The 22,151-nt window shown below is 60.6% G+C and overlaps 1 protein-coding gene across 1 annotated transcript in view; it reads right to left on the reverse strand.

The window, feature by feature from the left end:
- ITPR3 (inositol 1,4,5-trisphosphate receptor type 3) overlaps positions 1-22,104 on the reverse strand; it is a 43,374-nt gene extending 21,270 nt beyond the window's left edge. The window contains exons 1-18 of the mRNA XM_085310599.1: positions 21,720-22,104; positions 15,083-15,153; positions 11,605-11,726; positions 7,709-7,795; positions 7,326-7,484; positions 7,096-7,194; positions 6,836-6,919; positions 5,889-6,035; positions 5,307-5,402; positions 3,958-4,008; positions 3,191-3,333; positions 2,798-2,897; positions 2,336-2,496; positions 1,438-1,579; positions 1,058-1,219; positions 722-894; positions 451-570; positions 18-200 (exon numbers count right to left, since the gene is read on the reverse strand). Coding sequence (XP_085166725.1) covers positions 18-200; positions 451-570; positions 722-894; positions 1,058-1,219; positions 1,438-1,579; positions 2,336-2,496; positions 2,798-2,897; positions 3,191-3,333; positions 3,958-4,008; positions 5,307-5,402; positions 5,889-6,035; positions 6,836-6,919; positions 7,096-7,194; positions 7,326-7,484; positions 7,709-7,795; positions 11,605-11,726; positions 15,083-15,153; positions 21,720-21,808 — 2,189 coding nt within the window. The 5' untranslated portion in view covers positions 21,809-22,104. The remainder of the gene's footprint in view (positions 1-17; positions 201-450; positions 571-721; positions 895-1,057; positions 1,220-1,437; positions 1,580-2,335; positions 2,497-2,797; positions 2,898-3,190; positions 3,334-3,957; positions 4,009-5,306; positions 5,403-5,888; positions 6,036-6,835; positions 6,920-7,095; positions 7,195-7,325; positions 7,485-7,708; positions 7,796-11,604; positions 11,727-15,082; positions 15,154-21,719) is intronic.
- Positions 22,105-22,151: the final 47 nt, after the last annotated feature.

The raw sequence follows: 22,151 nt of genomic DNA on the forward strand, positions 1-22,151 counted from the left end.
AGGTGTGGGATTATCACCTGTAGTAACTCAGGACATTCTCATCATGGGCATTGCCTGCTCGTGCCTCCTGTGCCAGCTGCCGGATGCTTTTCTCATGGTGGTCGTTGTTTTTGTCTGTCCAGGTCAGCCAGACCTCCTCCTCTGAATATTCGATGCTCAGGTACTCATGGGTCTGGGACATCTCCTTTACTGGCCTCAGCCTAGGGGTGGAAAAGGGGTAAAACTGGGGACATTCCCCYTGACTGGGAATGGCTGTACCTTGTCCCAGAGGAAGGATCTTACCCCTCATCCCACACTGTAACCACTGGGGCACACAGCCTGCAGAAGTAGGGATGACAGGGGTTTTACAGCCAGGGAATGGGACACCAAGGGAGCTGGCAGCAGGCAGGGCCAGGCACCCAACCCAGATGAAATTCTGACCCCAGAGGAACCTTTCCCCTGGTTACTCACTCAGTTTTGATGAGGATGTCACTATTCTTTGGGTCCAGCACGCACTTGCAGATCAGCTCCTGAGTGACAGGGATGGCAATATGGTTGGACACACACAGGTCCGAGAGGTAGTCCAAAAACCTGGAAGGCAAGGGCAGAGCAGAGACAGCTCGCTGTGAGAGGTGTCCACAGGGGCTCTTTCTGCCCCTAGCAGAGGTGGATTCCCACCCATCACACTGCACAAAGCTCTTTTCCAGCCCTGTCCTAGGACAAGGCCCTTCTGGACACGCACCGTGGCTCGCGGTTCTTGCGCACCAGGCTGACGAAGGTCTCCACCTCAGTCTTCGTGATGTGTTTCTCCAGCAGCTTGCGGTTGTTGTGCAGCAGGGCCGTGATGGTGTCTTCAGCCAGGATATCATAGCCGATCTGAGACTGCATCATGCCGAACTGCTTGGCGATGTGCTCCTGCAGCAGGCAGAGAGGAGATGAAGCAGTGGACAGGGCTGCATCCCTGCTGGGGTGCCAGGCTCTGGCAATGCGCCTCTGAGACCTCTGCAACCCGCCCAGGGCAATGCAACGCGTGTTGGGATGGGGCTCCTGGGATGGAGGCCAGGATGACCCARTGCACCTGGTTCTTGCGATAGTCCTCTTGCGAGTGCCGGAGCACACGGTAGCACAGGCGAAACATGTACTGGTAGGGAGCATTCTTCTGGTCCGACAGCTCTTCCAGCCGCACCAGGGGCCCTTCCCCGCCCTTGTCCTTGAATGGGGCTTTCAGGATCCCAAAGATCTGCCCAAAAGCAGAGATTATGAGATGCCTAATYCCTCTTCTTCCCCTTCTGCTGGGTGCTGGCTGTGCTTGGCACCACCATAGTGCGAGCTCAAGGCCAGCTGAGCCTTTTCCACAGAACTTTTTGGGAGCCTTGGCCCCTAGCGCGGCCGCAGGCAGAACAGGCCATCTCTGCAGGGTCTCAGCCCCGTTTAGGCACATGGTTCCATGCCACTCACCTGCTTGAGGATGTTCTGCTCCCGCATGAGCTTCTGCCGCTCCCGGTTGGGCTTGGTCACCACAATGTCCAGCACATTCTGGCCATTGTTGGGGACATCGCTGACGAAAAACACCAAGTCCTCCAGCAGCTGGATCACAAACCTGCCAAAAGGGCATGGTATTGGTGGGGCAGCAAGATCCTCCACCCCAGTGCTGCATGGGGCCGCTTGCCCGTGCAGACTAGCAGGTGCTGCTGGTGAGGTTTCAGGCACATTTTGGAGGGCCAACAAGCCCAYGTTTAGGCTTCAGACCCCTGCCAAAGGAGCTACTGGCTGATCCTCTCCCCTGCCTCCTGCTAGGGACTGATTGCTGCCCTGGAGCATGAGACTTTTACAGCCCTCGCAGTTCCTAAGGAAACTGTCATCCTGAGTCAGGCGCCCAGGGCAAACGCCACGAGCCCTCACTCGTGATTCATGCCGGGGATTTTGCGCTGAACCTCTCCGTCCCTTCAGTCTCCTCCGCAGCAGCGCGAGCGCTGCAGCACCAGCGCTGCAAGGACTGGCAGGGCGGAAGCGGCTCGCTCTGTCCCACGGGGTATCTGTGTTTGCTCAGGAAACGCCAAGAACCCACCCACCTAAAAATAATACCGTGACTAACCGAGCTGCCCCTATCGTGGGGCCATCTCCCCCTCGGTTATTTTTTTTTTTTTTAGCAGCAAAGGAGAGGCCAGAGCAGGTCTGGCGTTATCTGATTTCCTGACCCCAGGGAGCAGCAGGCAGGGAGTTGGGTTGCTGGCAGGAAAGCAAGACAGCGCTGGCACCAAGACTCAGGCAGGGGCCCAGTGTCGCAGCGATGCTTTAGGGCTCCAGAGGAGCCCGGCACGGCCCCATCTCCGAGGGGAAACGGCTCTCTTGTTACCTCCGGTCATTCTGGCTGAGAAAACCTTCATTCATCTTCTCCACCACGTTGGCCAGCATGGAGCTGGCATCATTAGCAAAATCCAGGTCCCTGATTTCAGACACGGGCACAGAGACAATGGCAAAAGCTTCTTTGTCTTCCTTGGTGGGACAGGTGCCGAGCTGGAAAGCAAAGGGGAACCTGGCTGGACACATCCGTGCTGCCGAGGGCAGTCTGGGTTCGTCCCCCACATCTGCCACCTGCCCAGGGCGGAGTCAGGGACCCAGTTTGTCCCCACTGGTGAGATCCAGGTTACTAGGGTGGGCTCCAGCATGGTTTCCTTCTACCCCCTTGGATCACTAGGATATTTCAACCCCCCAGGTGAAAGGATCTCCAGGCACTTCAGGGTGCAAAAGAGGAAGAAGCAATTTGGCAGAGCCCGGGGGGCGATGTGCRCGCCGGAGGAGGGAGCGCCGGCCCTACCATGAGGCGGATGGGTCTCTCCTCGTCGATGTCGATGGGGACGTTGGTGCTCTGGATCCATGTGTTGGTGCAGAGGTGGCGCAGCCTCACATAGGAGTTCCTGCAAACGGCACAGCGGGGGCCGTGAGCGGCCCCACATGGGCACGCCATCGCCCCACTGCTTCCCCCGCACCGGGCAACCCCCAGCTGGGCCCCAGCACCAAGATTTGATGACGCATGATTAATCTGCTGGGCTTTCCCTGCTTTTCTGCAATCCCTCAAACCTCTCCTTCTCTGACACAGCCCAAGGACTTTCCCAAGGGGAGAAGCCCAGGCCACAGGCAGCAAACCGGGTCCAAATTCACAGCTCTGCCTTCACCATGGGCCAAAGGGTGTGCGTGCACRCTCACGTACCGTGGGACGAAGGAGTCCGTCTTCTGCAGGGTGGTAGGGTCCAGCTCGAAGAGGGAGGCGATGTCGTTGCCGTGGGGCACGGCCACCAGGCGGTATTTGATCTTCTCCCCCGTGTTTCTGCGGCTGGAGCGGCCACCGCTCCCCTGCGCCCGGGAAAGCGGCTCTGAGCATGGCATGGAGCAACCACCCCGATGAGCCCGGCCTCCCTGTCCTGCGCGCCTCCCTGCGCGCGCGGGATCAGAGCRGACACGCAGCAGCTATGTTCAGAGCAGAAGCTTTTGCTCGGACTCTAGGCCGGCTTAGCAGCGTGGAGATGAATGAGGGTCYGGAAGAGCACAAGCATGGCATGATGCACCTGAGCTATGAGGCCACCCCATCTCCAAACCTTACTACAGCAAAGGTAAAAATCCCCTCAAAATCCAAGTCTCTCTTCTACCAGCACTTCATCTGCACACCCCGCTGGCCTGGAATGCAACATGCACTGGGCCCTGGGACAACTCCTGCGGCTCTTGGCCGGGTYCTCTCGCAAGCATGAAATAGGGATGCTACTCTACAGCGCCAGGCACGGGGATGCTCTGCTCAGCAGCACGGCCGCATAGCAGCCTCCGGGGTTGCCCCAAATAGTAGCTTCGGCACCAAGGAGCTCCCCGTCCTCGCGGCGTGCTCCGCTACGGGGCGATGCCCTGCTCTCGGGCAGGGGCTAAGAGACGGCGTGATTTCAGGCAGCAGCAGCAGCATTTCTGCTAGCAAGGCTGCAAACAGCTCACCGTGGGCGCTGCTTTGGGCTCAGCCACGTCTCCTTTATAACTTGGGTTTTCCTGAAAAGTTAAAGAGGGAGATGAGAGACAGCTATCAATCCTCTAACTCGGTCCCTCCAAAACCCAGAGCACGGGGGAGTTATCGCTATTCCTGCCTTCCTTGATCATGTCACCAGCAGCCTAAAACAGAGAGAGGAGACCTGCATAGAGGGGGTGGCAGGATGTGACCCACTAGCACACCAGGGACCAGGACAGGGTGAGCCATGGCTAGCAGACCCAGGGCTCTTCATTGCAGCAAGACAAGCACTTGCTGTGTATCCTGCAACGTGCCAGGCTGAGGTCTCACTGAGTATGATAAGCTAGGCAACAGCAGCCCTGGCTGGGGATCTTCTTTCCTCCGCAGATGYTACCCGAACGTCTTTTAAGGCACCCAAATCCAGCAGCCATTTCAGAAATTTAGTGGCAGCCCCAGTATTTGCTGTTTTCCATKCTGGTGCTGGCAGGCACAGCCCTGGGCGGCTGTATTTAGTTGTCTTCGTGCGTTAGGGAGCACTTCTGGCACCTGTGCACACCACAGTCCCCCCAGACGTGTCCATGCTCCCCCGACTGCAGTGTGCAACGCAAAGGGACTTGGCTGTGGCAGCGCATCAGAGTTGCATYGACTGCATTTTGCAGCTCTCTGTGCCACTACCCAGAGGCTTTCCACTGGCCTCAGAGGGGAGCAAAAAAAAAAAAAAAAATTCAGCAGATGTTTTTTCCAGGCCTGGATTTAACCAATATCTCCCACAGCCCAGGACAGCTCTGGATGCCTCCAAGGACCAGAGGATGGGAAAGTCGAAAACCTGATCAGAAAGGGTTAAATGCAGCCAAATTGTCTCCCAGTCCCAGCTCACAGGGAGGCTGYGCTGGATCCCTTGGCCTGGAGCAGGGAAACATAGGAAAGCCCTGGCCTCCTCCTGCCTGCCGCCTCTGGGCCAAGAGAGCTGYCGGCCAAGGGAAGGAGCCGTGAACAGCGAGTTTGGGAGGCGAACCCCGGCGCTGCGGGGCGGGGGATTTCAGCAGGGATAGCCTAGCCCTGCAAATGGGCAAACAACAACGTTGCTCACGGCCCTGGTCCCAGCACACAGCACCTCTACCTCCTGCGAGCRAGCAGGAGTTGCCAGGGAGGGGGCCAGCAGCTCTGGATATAAAACAGAGCAGGGCCAAGGTGGTCCCAAGAGTGTCCCGGGGCAGCTGCTGCAGGACGAGGAGCTTGCTGCTCTGGAGCGATATCGCCGCTCTGTCTAAGGGCGGCCTCACACTCCCTTTGCACGGAGCGGTAGCAGCAGGCAGGGCAGGTTTCTCTGCTCGCCCCTTACCTCTGCTGCCAGGTAGTTGCCGGTGGCAAGGTGCTTGAAGCGGTACAAGCCGTTCCAGTGGCCAGCTCCCCCGCGGCACGGGTCGTGATGGACCACCTGGAGGAAGCACAGGAGATGACTCAGCCGGGGCACCTGAGATGCCACTCCTGCCTCCAAAGCTCCGCCTGACCTTGGGCGAACACGCCAGCGATAAGAGCCCTGCCYGATCTCAAAGGCAGCCGTGAGCAAACGTACTCGGGGTGCAGAAAACGGGGAGACAGATGCGGACAAGCCAGAGGGAGGCTCGTCGCCTTATGGGCAGGCTGGGCAGAGCGCGGCAGAAGCGTGCACCCCGCTGCCGTTCCCAGCTCTCCTGCAGAGCTCGAGATTTGCACTGGCTTTAGCTGGTGCAGTCAAGGCTGCCAAACCAGGTGGAAATACAAGGCTTGAAAGCTACAGAGATAACCGTTACTTCTTGCAAACACCCTCCAGTGCAAACGCAGGAACCCCTGCCAAGGTGCTGCCCATGAGCCCAAAGACAGCCGGGCTGGACGCTGGGACACGGACACGCTCTTCATCCCATCCCATCCCATCTCGGCTCACCTCCACCTCCCACAGGGCATTGGAGCTGGTGGCCGAAGTGGCCGACTGCCTCAGGGTGGTGCGGAGGAAGACGTGCAGCTTGCCCTTGTACTCGTCGCAGGTGAGGAACTTCTCCTGCTCGGCGTGGAAGAGCCTCACCACGTCTCCCTGGCACAGGCACACRGCAGTGAGGCCCAGTGGACAAAAACCTGCCTCTCGCGACCCAAACGCTCCTCTGGGCCCTGCGGCAGGGCACCCCGCTTCACGGCTGCAGCAGGGGCCGTGGCCACGGGGGCACCCCGCATCTGCTGCGATGGCATCGCCCTGCTCGCGCAAATCACTGCTCTGCGCTTCCACTCTCCGAGCTATAAAACGGGCAMAAAAATCCCACTTTTCGCCCCCAGAGCGGGCAGATGCTCAGCTCGCCCGTGCGTTTAAGGCACTAACGGCTCCAGGAGGAGGACGCGGCGCATGCAGGAAGGCAGGGATAAGCGCGCGCCTGGGGACGAGGACCTGCAGGATCATCGCAATCAATATCCAGCCAGCTGCTTCCTGGAGGACCTCGGCCCCGAACAATAGCTCCGCGGGGAAAGTTCCTTTCCCAGGCAACAGTCAGCACTGCTGCATGGCTAAAACTGCCTTTTACTGCTTCCAAAATCGTCCTCAGAGATGGAAGCCACTGACAGCACTGTGTCGCATGCTGTCCTCGAGAGCAGATTTATTGCAACGAGGCAGAGGGTAATTTGATGCCCCCYTGGGTACCTCCTGCTAGAAGGTACTAAAATATCCCACTCTAACTCGCTGTTAAGTGCTCCGAGCGATGAATTCTCCTAGAAACGAAGATCCCCAAAGGCCAATCTGGCGCCTCCTTCCTCTAGTCTTGTCACACAGCCAAATGGCTCGTCACCCGTCCCGACAGAGCAGCGGGACAGGGACAGGGACGGGGCCCTGAGCAGCCCCTTCCTTACCCCCTTCAGCACTTCCTCCAGGTGGTCACAGAACTGCATGAAGAGGTTGATTTTCCAGCTGGTGTTACAATTGACCGAGTTCACCTGCAGAGCAAGGGAAGGAGCTGATAATACCAGAGAAGGAACTGGGGAGGGGGGGGGAAAAAGGGCAAAAAAAAAAAAAAAAAAAAAAAAAAAAAAAMMCYCCCCAAACCTCCCCAAGCCTGGCAAGCCCTGAAAGCCACCCCCTTCGCAGCCCAGCCTCCCCCGGCTCCCGGTACCTCTTTGCAGCCGGCATTATCAGCAAGCTCATAGTTGCTGGCATGCAGCGGCTGCCCGGCGTTCACGGGGTTCAGGATCACCTTGTCCCCCACAACCACCTGGGAAGGCAAAAGGAGGAAGAGGGGAGTGAGGACGAGGCCAGGCACCCCGTGGCGAAGTGCGTACCACTGCTGCTCAGCTTGGGGCTTTCTGTGCTTAACCCCCAAAGTCCTCGCCTGGGATGACTCACGTTATCTCCATTGCTCCTCAGCTTCCAGAAGGGCTGAATGAAGAGCCAGGACCCTTCATTGCCGGTGGCGTCCAGCGTCACCCGCATCGCGTTCTTCTCGAGCAGRGCCGGCAGGCGCTTGTTCACCGTTAGGTACTTGTTACTCTTCATGTGCAGGAGCTGCAAAGCCAAGCGCCACGGCTGAGCTCCCCGTGGCAACAAACCCCGGGGGCTATGGAGGACCCCAGCAGTGACACCGCGAGCCCCCTTCCAGCACTGCCCAACTCCCTTCCACTTGCATTTGCTTGGATCCGTGCATTTCSCCCCCAGCCCCCTTGATTGGAGCAGCCAGGGCCCAAAAGCAGAGCRCCGAGCCCACCGGAGGGGAGGGCGAGCGCCTGTACCTGTATGACGCTGCCGTATTTCACCACGTCCCCATGCACTTTCTTGTTCTCCGTCTCGTTCTGCTTCTGCTCCATCTGGGCCGCATGCTGTCCACCAAGAGGAGAAGATGAGAGCTTGGTGAGTACCACCAGCCAGCCCCAGAGAGGCCACCTCGTCCTCAGCCGTGGCGAGGGCAGAGGACAGGCTGGGATGCCACCTCAGCACCCCCATCCCCCAAATATCCTGGCTCAGTTACATTGCTGAATGGTCCAGAAATACTGTACAAGGTCCTCAGAGCCTGAGGGCTCAGTCCAGGAGCCCTGCGCGGCCCCGAGCAGCCGTACGGAGCCGAACGAGCTGGGGCAGCCCTGCGTTTCTGTCACCCGAGGCCAACGACTTAAACGTCTGCACAAGGAGAAGGCAGCACCCAAGTTCACCAAGAGCTCCAGCTGGGCAGGTCTTACAGGGAAGCACCGAGCAAGGACCCCGCGYGCAGGCAACGGGCTGGGGAAACGCCAGCTCTTCCCAGCCTCGGGGCAGCGTGGCCACGGGAACCGGGGACTCGCTGCTGGGCCGAGACCTCGCGGCGAAGGGAGCCGCGGCAGGTCCCGGCCCGCCGGGCGGGAGCCAACRGCACCCACCGGCCAGGACCTGCCGCCAGGCGATCGCTCACCACCTCCTCGGGCGTGCAGCGGGCYGCGCCAGCCAGCCCCTCGCTCCAAAACCACAGGCATTTTCCGCACGGCTGCTCCAGCGGCTGTTGGGGCACGAGGCAGAAATTCGCTGCCGGGACGGACTGATGTGGGAACGTTGAGGGTGCAACTCCCAGCCCGGCGGCTCCTGAGCGAGCGGCAGCCACGGGGCAGCCCCGGCCCCGGCGCTCGCGAACGCAAGGGGCAGCTCTCAGGTTTAAGGGAGCAACCACAGCAAGGGACAAAGCTGGCAGCGTAGCTCACCTCTCCTGGCCTGTTTGCCTGAGGAATTGGGGAATAAGCTAAGAGCTGCGCTCTGCACCTTGCCTTCTCTTCCKTCGGACCCCCACATCGCTGCACGGCACAGCTGGACGGAGCGGGGGCTTGGATGCCCTCCGTGCTGGGGGCTGCTGCCCTTAGCACAGTGATTTAACGCGACTCCCAAGCAGGTGTCATCACAGCTTTGCCTCCGTCTGGCGCACGTTGCTGCATTGCAAAYGCTTGGCTATTTTGAACCTTGCCACAGCTCTCTATCCCCACGCAGCTCTGGGTGATCGTGTCGGCTCCCACCCCGCGGACACGACCCCGCCGGGCCACGGAGGTCCAGGACTGCTTGGACCATCAGCGGTGGCAGCTGCCATCAGGAAACCCAAACCAACAGCTTTCAGTGCCACCAGGCTCAGGTTAGCAAAGAAAAACCCCACTGAAGCAGAGCAGTGAGCGTGAGAGCGGAAAGGAGCAACCCCACGGAGCAACCCGGCTCCGTCGAGAGATCAGTCACCACAGCGGCTGCCCTGCATCCAGYTGCACCTACAATTAGCCAGCCGAGAAAATATCAAGGCTTAAACCACTTAAAAACTAAGGCACAAGAGCACRTGCTTGGAAAGGCAACAGGAAGCATCTCAGGCAGGGCTTCTCCTTGCGACACCTGGGCTGCTTCCATTTCAGGAAATTATCTCCTTGGGTTGAAAGAGAAAATCAGAGGCTGGATTTCAGCTCCCCACCAAGACATCAAGGGGCTTTGCAGCAGAGCCAGCACGGGAAGCAAATTGCATAAACTCCTGGGCTTGCTTACTGCCTGGCACTTCAAACGCACTTCTGCATTTCCCGAAAGGGCAACACCAGGAGCAGCGTAGAGGAACAAGGAAATTCCAGAATTTCTTTAAGACAAATAAAGTCAAGGTTTCATCAGGTAGGCTCAGAAATGAGCCATTCTGCCCATGCACAGCAAGCACAGGTGTTGATATTACAAGTTACATGCTAACCGAAAGCAGGAAAGTAGAGAGCGTTTCTAGGCAAGGCTGATGTTATGTGGTTAGACACAGCAGGATGCGCTGACCACGTGTTGGCATCTCCAACRCAAGCTGGGATGCTCTTTCCAGACACTTTATTAGACTTCGCTCCCCAGGCTCAGCACAGGCAAAATTAGGGGAACCGCAGGGCCTGTGCTATGCTTGAAGTCTCATTAGATGATTTAACGAATCTCTCCTGAACTTCAGCTCTATGAATCATCCCCGCAGCCTTGCCAGCTGTCTGACACGATTATGCAATGTTTAACATGGGCCTTTTCCAAACCTCGGGGAAGTCAACAGGAGCCTTTAACTTCCACAGCCCCTTTGGAGCAGGTCCTGTCCGCAGCGTCTCCCAGGCCGGCCGGCGCAGGCTCGGGAGCTGGAGCAGCCTCATTGATTTACGGCAAGGCCGTGGCGTTTAAAAAGGCGCCCACCAGCAGCGAGGGGCCCGAGCGCCAGGACCCACCACCCGCCTGCTCTCAGCCCTCCTGGCCCGGCACGGCTCTGCCAGCTCAGCTCTGTGGGGCCCTTTTCCCCTTCCTCCAGGCCCCTCGCAGTGCTTTTTCGCCCCGGGGAGGTGCTGGGCTGTGCCGGGCACTGCTGCAGCCATGCACTGCTCCCAGCCCGGCTGCGGGCTGCSGGCTCCGATTTCTGCAGAGACGTTGCTGCTGCTACTGCCCGAGCTCGCTGGAAACCTCCGTCCCGCTGYGGTGGGGAGAGGAAACAGAGCAGCGTCTTCAAAGGGAGCAGCAGAAGGGCTGAGATAGCTGCAGCAGAGGCTGGCAGAGCTGGCGGGAGCAGAAAGGCATGTCTCACCCCAAAACACCCGCATTGCTGCCTTCCCGTTCTCTCCTGGCAAGAGAGAAGGGGACCTGTGCCCTGGAACGGGCTGTGCACTGGACCTGGCAAGCCCCCAGCTCCAGTGCACAGCCACGATGTTTTTAAGCCATGAGTGTCTCCAGCAAGCTCCCTGCTTGCAAACATTTGCAGCAGCTCTGCCTAAACATCAGGAGAAGCAGGAAAGCCCTCACTTTCCAGACATGCCCTGAGCACCTCCATGCCYAATGGGCCCTCAGGCCAAAAAAATCTGCAGGGAGTTGTTATTTCTTGACTTTTCCCAGGGATGGAGCGGAGATCATGCAAATGGCAGGCTCCGAAAYGATCGCAGGGCTGTGTCACACACGCAATCCCTTCCTTACCTTGCAGCCTGAGCTGCAGCGGCTCCACTTTGGCACCGAAGGAGCCACAGAACTAAGGGCTCCCAGGCCAGATGCACCGCCGGTGTTAGCAGGCACCATGCTTTTCTAGCTGCACTGGGAGCAATAAAAGCATCAGTGGCTCCYTGGCTGCAGCTGTATTTACTGCTCGCTGTCGCCGCAGACCTGTGCCAAGGACAGACGCGCAGGCACGACAGTCGCAGGTCGGGAGCCTGCGACAGGAGCCAAGGTAAATTCGCCTCTTCCTGGCGAGGGTGGATGACCTCCAAGGCCAGCTAAGAGCATCTCACAAATATAACCTGCAGAGCAGCATGTCTCCCTTGGGGCCAGTCCACCCGCTGATCTTAACCCTCCCTGTCTTGCAGATACCACAGCAGAGCAAAGCACCTTACAGAGGTCCTGTCTCCATCCCCTTACAGGATACCGCGATTAACTACAAGCTGATGGCTACTGGAGCCTTTCCTCTAGTACAGAGGCTAATAGTCCATGGTGGGAAGAGGGCGATGAGACAAGAGACAGCAGAGCTGACCTGAGGGATGTCCTCGATACAGCAAAACCCAAGAGAGGGCCTGCTCTCCCATACAGGCTGTTTTCCAGAAAGGAAAAYAGGTCAGGAACTTTGCAGCAAAAGGTTTGGATGTCATCAGCCATCCAACCCACTGGGCTCTCTGCCTTGGAGGAAGACTGTCCCTTGTCCTGCATGAGCTCTCCTCACCTGGAGTTTCTGCAGCAGTACCACATCAGAGATCTTCTCCTTGTCCTGCTTGGTTTGCTTGGCCTTCCAGTACTGCTTCTGGGCAGARTAGCGGTTCATGGGGCACACTTTGAAGAGGCAATCTGGAACAAGAGGAAGCTGAGCATTAGCTGCACCACTGGCACGGTGGTTGGCAAGTGGTCTGCCTCCTGCGGGGCCAACCTAGAGGGCAGGAGCACCTTCACCTCCAGGACATAGCTCCCACCCCACCAGCATCCCTGGGAGAAGGTCCTTAAAAYGCTGAATGACCCAGGCTCCTTCTAGTGCTCCAAACCAGACCTGGCCAGGGTTGGTGGAGAGTCACATCATAGCATATTAGCTGGAGAATTAGTTTCAAATCAGGCTAAATGAGTCCAAGAGTAACTCCACTTTTTGGTCTACTGATAGAAGTGTTCCCATCGGAAACAACCATGCTATTTGGGAAGGAAAACTTTAGGGGGGTAAAAAGCACTGAGAAGGAGAGTAATAAACAAGCAAGAGGATCCCCCTGGAAAGGGGGCGAAGCCAGCAGGATGCAGGTGCTGCGAGACAGCAAAGAGGGARCATCTCCCCCTCTCATTTATTGCCCTACAAATCAGATATCCTGAGCCAGCAGGACTGAGGGTTGGTATCCCATGGTGGCCGTGCAATTGGGATACACCAGCTTTGCAGACGTGCTCTTGCCCTCCCGTGACTGCTCATAAAGAGACTTAATCACTAGTGCTGGAAGCTGGAAGCAACTGCTCCTAAAAACCCGTATGCAAACAGCCGCATTTCAAGGCCTATAAGTAACCCTGTTCAGATCCGAAGGGCCCAGATCTGGATCCCAGCTGCCCAAAACACTTGCAGCATATCTGTACTGTACCGCATTGCCCCAATTTCCCCATTTTTCCCCACGCTGCTCTGGCCAGGATGGGGGTACAGCAGGGACTCTCTCCGCAGCAATCCCAGCTGCCAGGTCCAGGACCTGTGAGTTGAAGCACGAGACCAGACCTCCGGGAATTCTGAGCCGGAGTCCCAACTGGGATCCGGATGAGAACCTCTGCAGGGCGGGGAGCGAGGGTAGGAAGGGCTCTTTAGCCTGGGTCGCCCTAACTACTCCTGAAATAGCAGCCGAGAAACTTCAGACACAAAATCACTTCCATCCCTGGCCCCTGGCCCGAGGCGCTGGCGAGTGCGTATTTATTTACCTGGGAGTGACGAACAAACAAGCGCGGAGCACGGTTCTCACCGGCTGGGGCCGCTGGGAAGAGGCCAAGTTTCACGTTTCGTTTTACAGGTCTATTTGCTAACGGCAGGTCCCATGCCAAGGAGCCTTTGCGACGCTGGGCTTTTAGTAAGAGGCTCGAGCGCCGCTGCCGTAATGCTTTGCTGCACTCTCCCACAGCAAGGTGGCTCGGACGGGGGCTAGAGAAATGCTTCGGCCACCTGCTGCACCTTAAACCGCTTTCATTAAATTGTTAATTAGGCTGCAAAAGGAGCTGGTGGAAAGGAAAAACTGGAGTATGGGGGAGAGGGAAAAATATAGAGCTGTGAAGAGACAGGTGCAAAGCAAAACCCGGGGGGGRGSTCTCTGACACCCAGAGCTGAGCGTTGCTGCTCCCCGTCTCTGAATACAAAGCCTTGTTTTGCRAATAGGGAAACYGAGACGTGGAGCAATTCCAGCAGTTTGCACAAACGCAGGCTCCAGCAAAGCTCCTGGTGCACGCGGAAGACTTTGGCACTCCGGCCTCAGTGCTGATGATCTTTTGCAAGGGGGGCAGYGGGCGGAAAAGCCGGTGGCCAAGAAAAGCTCCCACATTTGCACTGCCCAGGGAGGGGAGCGAGCGTAGGAGAGCGCAGACGCTCCCATGCAGGTCAGCGCAGGGGTGAAGCCGTCGGGGACCAGCACAGCCGCAGAGGCAAAGCTGCCCCGCGAACCCGCAGGGGAGGAACCGGCGCGTTTTCCGGCAGAGGCAGAACAAAAGCATCCTGCGGCGTGCAAGGCGCTGCAGGGACGGGCGAGCGCGCGGCACCGCCGGGCCGGGCTGCTCCAGCCGCTGCATCGGCTYGCGTGCAAAGAGCCGCTGGAAAGCGAATCAGCAGTCCCCCGAACCCCCCTGCTGTCATCCGCCTCGCGACGCRCGGGATTTAAGCGCCTTATTTGCTTTTTCCTTTCGTGCCTGAACGCAGTGCTGAGAAAAGCTTTGCAGGGAGGAAAGAAACCACAAGAAAAGCAAATAAAAGAGGGGCCAGGCGGCTTTCAGAGGCTCGGCYGAGCCCAGGCACTACGCAGGCAGCGGAGCTGGGCGCCCCTCGCCCTGCAGGAACAGGCTCCCGCGGTGGGTTTCTGCATTTCCAAAAAACCCCTTGGGCCCGACTCTCCCTTTCGATGCAGCACTGAGGCACGGAGGGAGCAATCGCCCCTTCTGCTGCGGGAGGTGGGCCCCATCCCCACACCTCCGGCTGAGCCGGGACCCGCGGCTGCCTTACGGAGGTGCAGGATAGGGCAGGGTCCGGCCACAGGATGTGGGGACGGCAGCTGCACGTTAAAATCCTCTTAAACCTCTTGCTGCTGCTGCAGGGAAACAGAATCGGTCTGTTGTTTTTACCTTCCTCGCAGCGATAGCTATTGGGAAGGGAGACCGCTACTTTTCCGGCTATTAAAACAAGCAGCTGGATATCCTGATAGGTTTTGCATGGAGCAGAGCGGAGTCTAGACCAGACCCAAGTCTGGAAAAGAGATTTGACACCCGCCCACGTCCGGGAAGGGAGATAGCAGGGTGCTGGGACGGGGAACCTGCCCGACACCACGACGGCAGCACAGGCCTCCCTGCAACTCCTTCCAGTTGCTCCCATCCGGCCACGGGAAAAAGGCGCTCCGGACACTGGGAATCGAAGCAGCCTGGGAAGCTCCTTGGGAAAAGCCTCCTTCCCTGCGGTTTGCAGCATGCCGTGCACAACGAGGCACACCGCAAACGCCGCCCAGGTCGGTGCAATGCCATGGGAAAAGCCTCCTTCCCTGCGGTTTGCAGCATGCCGTGCACAACGAGGCACACCGCAAACGCCGCCCAGGTCGGTGCAATGCCAGGTCGGTGCAATGCCAGGCGGAAAGGAGACCCTCCAGGCTCCGAGCGGCCGTTTGCGATCCGGGGAGCCCGGCACGGGCTGGGGAGCCCCATCTCGGCTGCTCGCCCCCGTCCTGCTTGCCGGCGACAGGCAAGAACGGGCAGGGATTTAACGCCTCTCCCTAAGCCCTACCTGCCTTGCAAAAGTGCWGCTTAATCCCCTCGCTCCCTCTGAGGTGCAGCCAAGCACGGCAACTGTAATTAGCGCTCAGCGCTAACGGGCTCGCCACGAAACAGCACGCGGGGTGCAGCTGCCCCRCCGCCAGCACGCAGGCTGCTCGGCCGCGGGCATCCCTAGGGACGCGCCCCGGGACGGTCGGGGAGGGAGGACGCGCACGGGGCCCCAGTCTCACCTCGAAACTTCTTGGGCGGGTTGTCGAGGTCGCCGGCCGCCGGCTCCACCACGCACCGGTCGTCCACCAGCCTGCGYGGAGGGGGGACAAAAGCGGGAGCAGAGGTTCAGCGAGCGCCGCRGCAGCAATCGTCACCCAGCCGTGTCAAAAAGCCTCTCCCCCCCCCCCTTTTCTATCTGATTGCACTCCATAAATGTTTATAAACATTACATTTATTTTTCACTATCATCCCTTAGGGTCGGGGCCGCTTGCCGGGAGCGCCGAGCCACCGGTGCTGCCGAGCGGGCTCYGGGAACGGGCGCAGAAGAGGCAACGCGGCGGCGGGGCAGCCGGGCTCGGAGCCGCGCGGACGCTGCCCGCGCCGCCCCCTTCCCCTGCTCGCCGTTTCRCTCGAAAGCCGGCAAAACGGGCCGCGTGCGGCCTCCGCGCGGGGATTCTCCGCCCGGGGGCCCCAACACTGCCGGAGGCGCTCGGAAACCCGTCATTAATCGCGATCCGCTCGGTGGTGCCGGCTCTGCCYGTCGGACACGCGGCATCTCCTCCCCGTCGCCCTCCTGCCCCTGTTTTCCCAGCAAAACGCCCCTGGGTCCTGCCCTGGATGCTGAGGAGCTTCCCCGCGCTTTTGGGACGAGCGGGACGCCGCCGAGCCGAGGAACGGGACGGGCCAGGTCCCGCCGGCCTCTCCCCTCCGCCTGGCAGAGCCGGGCGCGTGGGAGACGGCCAGACACCTCGGCGAAGCCGTCAAGGGAACAAGGCGCTCCAGCGAGACTGGCTCTACCCGCTCGCCCGCTCCGGGAGCCTCCTCCCCGCCGGGGGCTAGGAAGCGAGGAGGCTGGATCCCGGCAGCCCGCGAGCGGAGGAGGGAACGCACCGAGGACGCGATCCCGGCGGGAGCACCGTGGGGGAAGCCGGCTCCCGGGAACCGGAGGACGGACGAGGCGCCGGGAAAGCAAGCGCGTGCGCACCGCGGGAGCGGGACGCGAGCTCGCGCCCGGCCCGGGGCCGCCGCCGCTGCCAGGCCACGTGCCGAACGCCCGGCGCAAAACGGCCGCTGCCGGCGGCGACGCGCCGTGACGCCGTGGGAGCTCAGAGACTGTAAAACCCAGAAATCAAGCGGTTTCAGTAAACACCCTCCGAGCTGTCCGCTGGCACRGCCTGCCTCGGCTTTGCAAGCACTTGCGGTCGGCAGCGCAGCGAGACCAGGGACTGCCCCAAAGCCCGTGCTTTTTCCATGGGCTGCAACAGCAGCGAGGGAGGCAGGCACGTTCCCGAGCAACTGCGGGGCAGAGACTTGGAAAGAGGTGACGAAAGAGGGGGAAAAACCGGAGCAGAGAGGCAGCAAAGGGCCGTACCCCGCATGCCCACCGTGCCGGCRGCGCGCCGAGCCTCGGCCCTGCCCCGACGCCGACTCTCGGCTGTTTGGGTTTCTGCTGTTATTACCTTTCCAACCCCGGGTTGCACAAATTTTGCAAATCGAGAGCGATTTGCTCATATGCAAATACGGGGGTTGCCTCTGGGAACGGGGCTCCCCTCGCCGAGGTCCCCGATCAAACCTCCCCGGCCCGCTCCGGCTCCGCTTATCGACGGAGACGGACGCAGCCTCCCGTGCCGGGCTCGAGCAGCAGAGCACCGACCTCAGCAAGCGCCCCGTTCCCTCCACCAAAGCAGGCGGCCTCCTTCATTTACGCACTTTAAAAAATATTTCTCCGTCGTGGCTTGGGGTCCCTGAGGAAGCATCTGACCTGTGTGGCCTATTTCCAGTGTCGAAGTAAACAGCGTCGATTTGCAAAGCTCAGGAATCTTCCACCCACACCAGCTCCRGCTTGAAAATTTGCCTGTAACATCTCCATGCCCAGCATCGCTGATCCATAGTGCAGGATGGGAGAGAGTGACCCGCCAGGCTACAAGTCTTAATTAGTTAATGACCTCAAAGCAGTTTCAGCGTCTTTAATCCCAGGATTACACGCTTTGCAGGAATGCAAAGTATTATTTTTATTAAACTGATACCGCAGACTAACATGCTTCGGGGAAAAATTGCCGAAAAATAAAAGGATTCTGACACGGTGGACGTGAGTCACCTGTGCTGCTGCTGGGGCCAGGACGCGATGCAACTAATAACCCGMGTTAGCGCAGCGGGGTGGTATAAAGCAGAGCTCCCTCTGCTACTAGAGCGGCAGGAGCTCCCTGCGTTCATGGAAGAACGGGCTCTTGGCGCCTGAACACCTGGAGGRAGATCCGGGGAGAAGCAGCAGGCTGGTGCACCAGTAAAACCCTCCCGCTTCCCCTCTTGCAGCTACCGCCGGGGAGCAGCCGGGGCCCGATCCCGGCGCGTCCGCTCGCCGCCCCCGGCACGGCAACGCGCGCGCCAGCATCTGGTTAGCTTTAAACCGCGGGGGTCAGCGCGAGGGGCTCCAGCGGGGCTCTCGGCAGGCTTAAAACCGAGCACAAAGTGATCTGCTGGAGGGGGGCCAGAGCGCTTGGCCTCGCGCGAGGCAGCACCGCGAGCCGCTCGGACCGGACGCCCCTCGCCCTCCCCGGGGACGGCGGCCAGCTGGGGCCGCTCGCGTAAAAAATAAATAAAAAATAATAATAACCATCATAAGCCGGCTCCCGAGAAGACAGGCGAGCTGTTCGCCGCCCGCGCCGCGGGAAGGGGCGACGCTGCTGTGCGCGGGAGCTGCGTCGGGGCCGCGCCGGACGGGCACCGAGCCGCGCGGAGAGGCCCCCGGGCAGCAAAACTAAAGCGGGCGAAGGCAGGAGGGCCACAAAAACGCGTCTCAACCCGCCGTCGGGAGGAGGGAAGGGCGCCCGGCCCCGCGCGCTCCTCCTGACCCAGCCGGGCTGAAGTTACCCTTTAACCAGCCGCCTTTCCCTGAGCGGCTCCACCCTGTAAATCACAATTACAGCTATCAAAGGTGTTATTTTACATCGAACAGCCGGCTCCCATTCGGGCAGGTCCGCCACCGGCCCTTCCCCTCCGCGAGCCGGCGGGGCCGGGCTGCCGGGCGAGCCGGGGATGGCCCCGGAGCACGGCCGGCCGGCGAGCCCCCCGGCCCCGGGAACGCGCCGCTCGGGGCACCGGCGGCGCCGCCTCGGCCCGGCCGGAGCGCGGATCGAGTCGAGGTCTCCGAGCTCCTCTTCCTGCTTGGATTTGCACACATAGTCCYCGCAGCGCGCGTCCCGGAGCGGGATCCGGGCCCCTTTCAAATGGGCATTTCCTTATCCAGCTCCCGAAGAACCAGATCTCCYGGAGCAAACCCAGCAGGATTTACTGACGGGGCCGGGGGCCGTGGAGACCCGTCTACCAGCAGCAGCAAAGCCGCAGCAGCGAAGCCAGGCCGTCCCGTGGGTCATCCCCCACCTCCGGGCAGGATGGGAACCTCTAATCCAGCCAAGAGGGAAGATGAGACCACGCTCGGGTCCCCGCACCCAGCAAACGCCTCCCGCGCAGCACCCGACACCGTCAGATCTCCGATACACCCATCCCATTCCCCATCTCTCCTAAGGGGACGTGAAGCTCCCGAGGCACAGCCAGGAGACGCGACCAGCAACGGAGYTGCTCTCAACGCAGGTCATCCAGCCGAGCGCTGGAGCGCACACAAGTATTCCCCACCCTTCAGCAGGATGTTTTTCCTCCCTAAAAGTACGTGCCCACTGCAGACTGCCTCCGCGRGAGGAAGGGTTTCTGCCCCACAGCTCAGGGGTGGGAGCCCTGGGAGCTGCCCTGCCTCGGCACCAGCCCCCTCCATCGCCCTCGACAGGTTCCCTTCGCAGAAGGGGGAAAGGGACCACTTAAGACGACGAAAATGTTTGAGACTAGTAATAACGAGGGGCCCAATGCAGCTACACTGCTTCCGCCRGCTCCCTGCTTTGCAAGAGACCCACCTGCTCTCAGGAAACCCGTCTGCAGAGCCAAGCCCAGACCCGCACGAGCAGCCGCTCCAGCCCCAAGCAGCTGGCTTCCCAACGCAGGCTGAAGAGCGCCGTGGGGCTCTGCGTTCCCAACAAACATTCCTCCGTGCACCCGACGGTCAGCGAAGCGCTGGGCTACGGCAGAGCTGTCAAGAACCCAGCAAACTCCTGCAGGAAATGGGGCTCTGGTTTGCCACCTCTGAAGGATGCGCATCCAGAGGACAGCAAACAGCCCCTTTCTCAGGGTCCAGCAGCCAAGGACCTTCCTTATTCAGCCCATTTCCCTGCAGGCCAGGGCCAGACTTCACCCTGCTGCTGGCATTTAAAGACTCCAAGACCCGCTGCTCCTCCTGCCAGCTCTGCATCCCTGGCACAGACGCCCGGGACAGACGGAGCCCTGCGTGGCCTGGTGGAACATCCTGYGAGCACCGCTAGGTTTATCGTTACATCTTGCTCATAGCCATATCAGGAAGCCCTGGTGACACCAGCAGAGCTGGTGCAATAGCTCAGCTGGGCTGTGAGGACACCAGCGCTTTGCTGGTGAATCAGGGTACGTCACTGCAYGGGGCGCTCGCAGCCGGCACCCGGAAACACCCCGCATCTCTCCAGTTCAACCGAGGATCCCGCTGCAGGTCCCCAGCCTGGACCGCCCTCGCCTCTCCCCAGCGTGAGGAAGGATGGTGGGGAGGATGGCAGGGCGCTCAGCCGGGCGTGCAGCGCCAGCGCCAGGGTTAGCTGAGTTATTTGCCTTGCAAATGAGCCAGACAAGGTTCCCCATGGTGAGCAGGGCCTGGGAGAAGCACTCTCAGTGAGTCACCCAAGCCCTTGTGGCAGGAGTGATTTAAGGTGTGGTTGGGTCTCCCAGCTCACTGGGCACAAGGGAAAGCAGTCGTAAAAGGCAGGAAACAACCTGGATAAAAYGGAGCTGCAGAAAAGTGGGGCTGGCGAGCAAAAGCCAGCAGTGAAGCTCGAGTCTCTCAAAGGCAGCCCCATTAATTAATGCTTATAAATAAGATTAGAGAAGCACCCTGCAGGAGGAGGACCTGGGGGTCAGAGCTGCAAAGAGACTGGAGCTCCAAAGCATCTAAATGCCGCTGGATTTGGCTCATGGAGCGCTATTAGGACACACTGCCCCAGCTAAAAGTCCCACATCAGGTCCCACTGGATCATCCTCTGCATCCAGTTTCAGACAGGCCCAGAGGGTGCTCAGCGCTGAGATGTCGTGGCTCCAGGCCCTGCCTCGTGACAGTTGTGCTGAGAAATAGGCCAGCAACAAGGAGACCTCTCCAAAAACGACCTTGGGGAAGTTTTCCCACCCGCTCAGGGCCACCGGCCGGGCGCRCGCGTGTGCGCAGAGCTCCGGGTGCAGACGGGCTCACGGTCTGCACTTGCAGGAGGGGAACCTTACGCTCAACACCGCATGGTTGCGCGCACAGAGATATTTGTGTCCGTGCGCGCACCCATCCATGCGCGGCGGCGCGATTCGGGGCAGCCTCACGCGGATGGCCGGATGCCGACTTCAGCGCGCATTAAGCGAGAGGCTGCATGTGCCCAGCAGCGGCTGCGCGAGCGCGTGTAGGCGAAGGTATGCACGGCTTCGGTTATACGCAGGCATGTGGGAGCAAGCGCATTCATCTCCGATTATACAGTCGGGCAGCTCCTACCCCAGGAATCCCATCCAAGTCCGCATTCCTGGCTGATTTCACACTCGCGTGTGCAACGCGGGGCAGGCGCGCTGGCCCGGACCCACCTCCTCGAAGCAGCACCGGCAACGCTCGGGGCTGCAGGGCGAGGTTTGGGTCCCAGCTTCGGGAAGCCGGACAGCCCTGGGAGCAGCGGTGTTCCCAGCCACCTAAGCAGTAATCCCCGGAGGATTACGCTGYGGAAGAGCGGACCGCGCCGCGTGGGGCACACGGCCTCTCCCGGCACCGCAGGGCAGATGCTCGCGGCGGGAGCGAGGGAAGTCCGTTCCCACGGAAAGGCACGTTTAAAGGTCTCACCCTGGCTTTGCCCACCTGCTCCTTTAGCAACACCGTTGCCTTGCACGGAAACGCCGGGAGCAAGGAACCAGTCCCCAAGGTCTCTGCCTGCCCCCCAGACTCTCTTGCCAGTAGCTGAGGCATCCAGGGGGCTGCAAGGAGGTGGCTCAGCCTGGACCCTCGTGGCCACCCTGCTCCCCCCAGCACCCGCCGGAGCCAGCCTGGGCTGGTGTCTCCTGCCTGGAGGAAACACAGCAGGGCGAACCGGACCCCGCGCCCGGAGGCACCGCCAGCGCCGTGCAAGGCGGCAAGCAAAAGCCAGGSGCTGTCCCAGCAGACAGCAGCCCCCGGCTGCGCCAAACAAGGCGGAAAGCACCTTGGAAGGTCATTTAATCGCCCTGCTGAGCCCCAGGGGAAGATCCCGGCTGCCGAAGTCCCCGGGTCAGACTTAGAGCCCCTTYCTTGCCCGGCACCGAGCTCCCTGCCCAGCTACGAAACTCCTCCTCGGAGCTGCCGTTTAAACCCGTCTCATCCCGAGCCCAAAGCAGGGAGAAGTTTCTGCCYGGGGCTGCTGGCGAGGGCGGGCTGCAGGGTCCCCCCGCGGCAGCACCCTGCCCCGGCGGCCGCGCAGCCTCCCGGCCCCCCAGCGCCGCCTTCGCTTCCCTTCCCAAAGGGATTGGGGACAGGGGCGCCCGGCGCAGCCGGCCGGGAGGGAGCGGGCGGGCGCCGGGACGCGCCCCACTCACCCCAAAGTGCTGATGAAGCCGTTGACGGAGCCCTCGGCGTACAGGGAGACGATGTCCCCGACGTGCAGGAAACTCGACATCTCATTCATGATCGCCTCCGCTCGCCGAGTCAGCTCCCTTCGCGGCGATCCAGCGTGGGGCTCGCGGGAAGCGGCGCTCCGGAGGCGCCCGCCACCGGCTCTGCCCCGCTCGGCGGGGCGGGGGGCGGCCGGCCCGGGGGGCAGAGGCGCAACGCACAACTCTTACATGTGCGGCGCAGGAGGCGAGCAGGGGAGCGCGGCAGCGGCGGGCGCGCGTGCCGCCGGCGGCCGCGGAGCGGGGGAGAGGCTCAGTTAGAGGCTCGCATGAGATCTGTCCGGCTGTCCGTGCCTCCGTCTCGGCGCGGCTGTCTACCTGCAGCCAATGGAGAGCGATCAGGAAGTCCTGCTCAGG

The sequence above is a fragment of the Rhea americana genome, unplaced genomic scaffold, assembly GCF_003343005.1.
Source record: "Rhea americana isolate MKP2758 unplaced genomic scaffold, rheAme1 scaffold_321, whole genome shotgun sequence".
NCBI classification, from domain to species: domain Eukaryota; kingdom Metazoa; phylum Chordata; class Aves; order Rheiformes; family Rheidae; genus Rhea; species Rhea americana.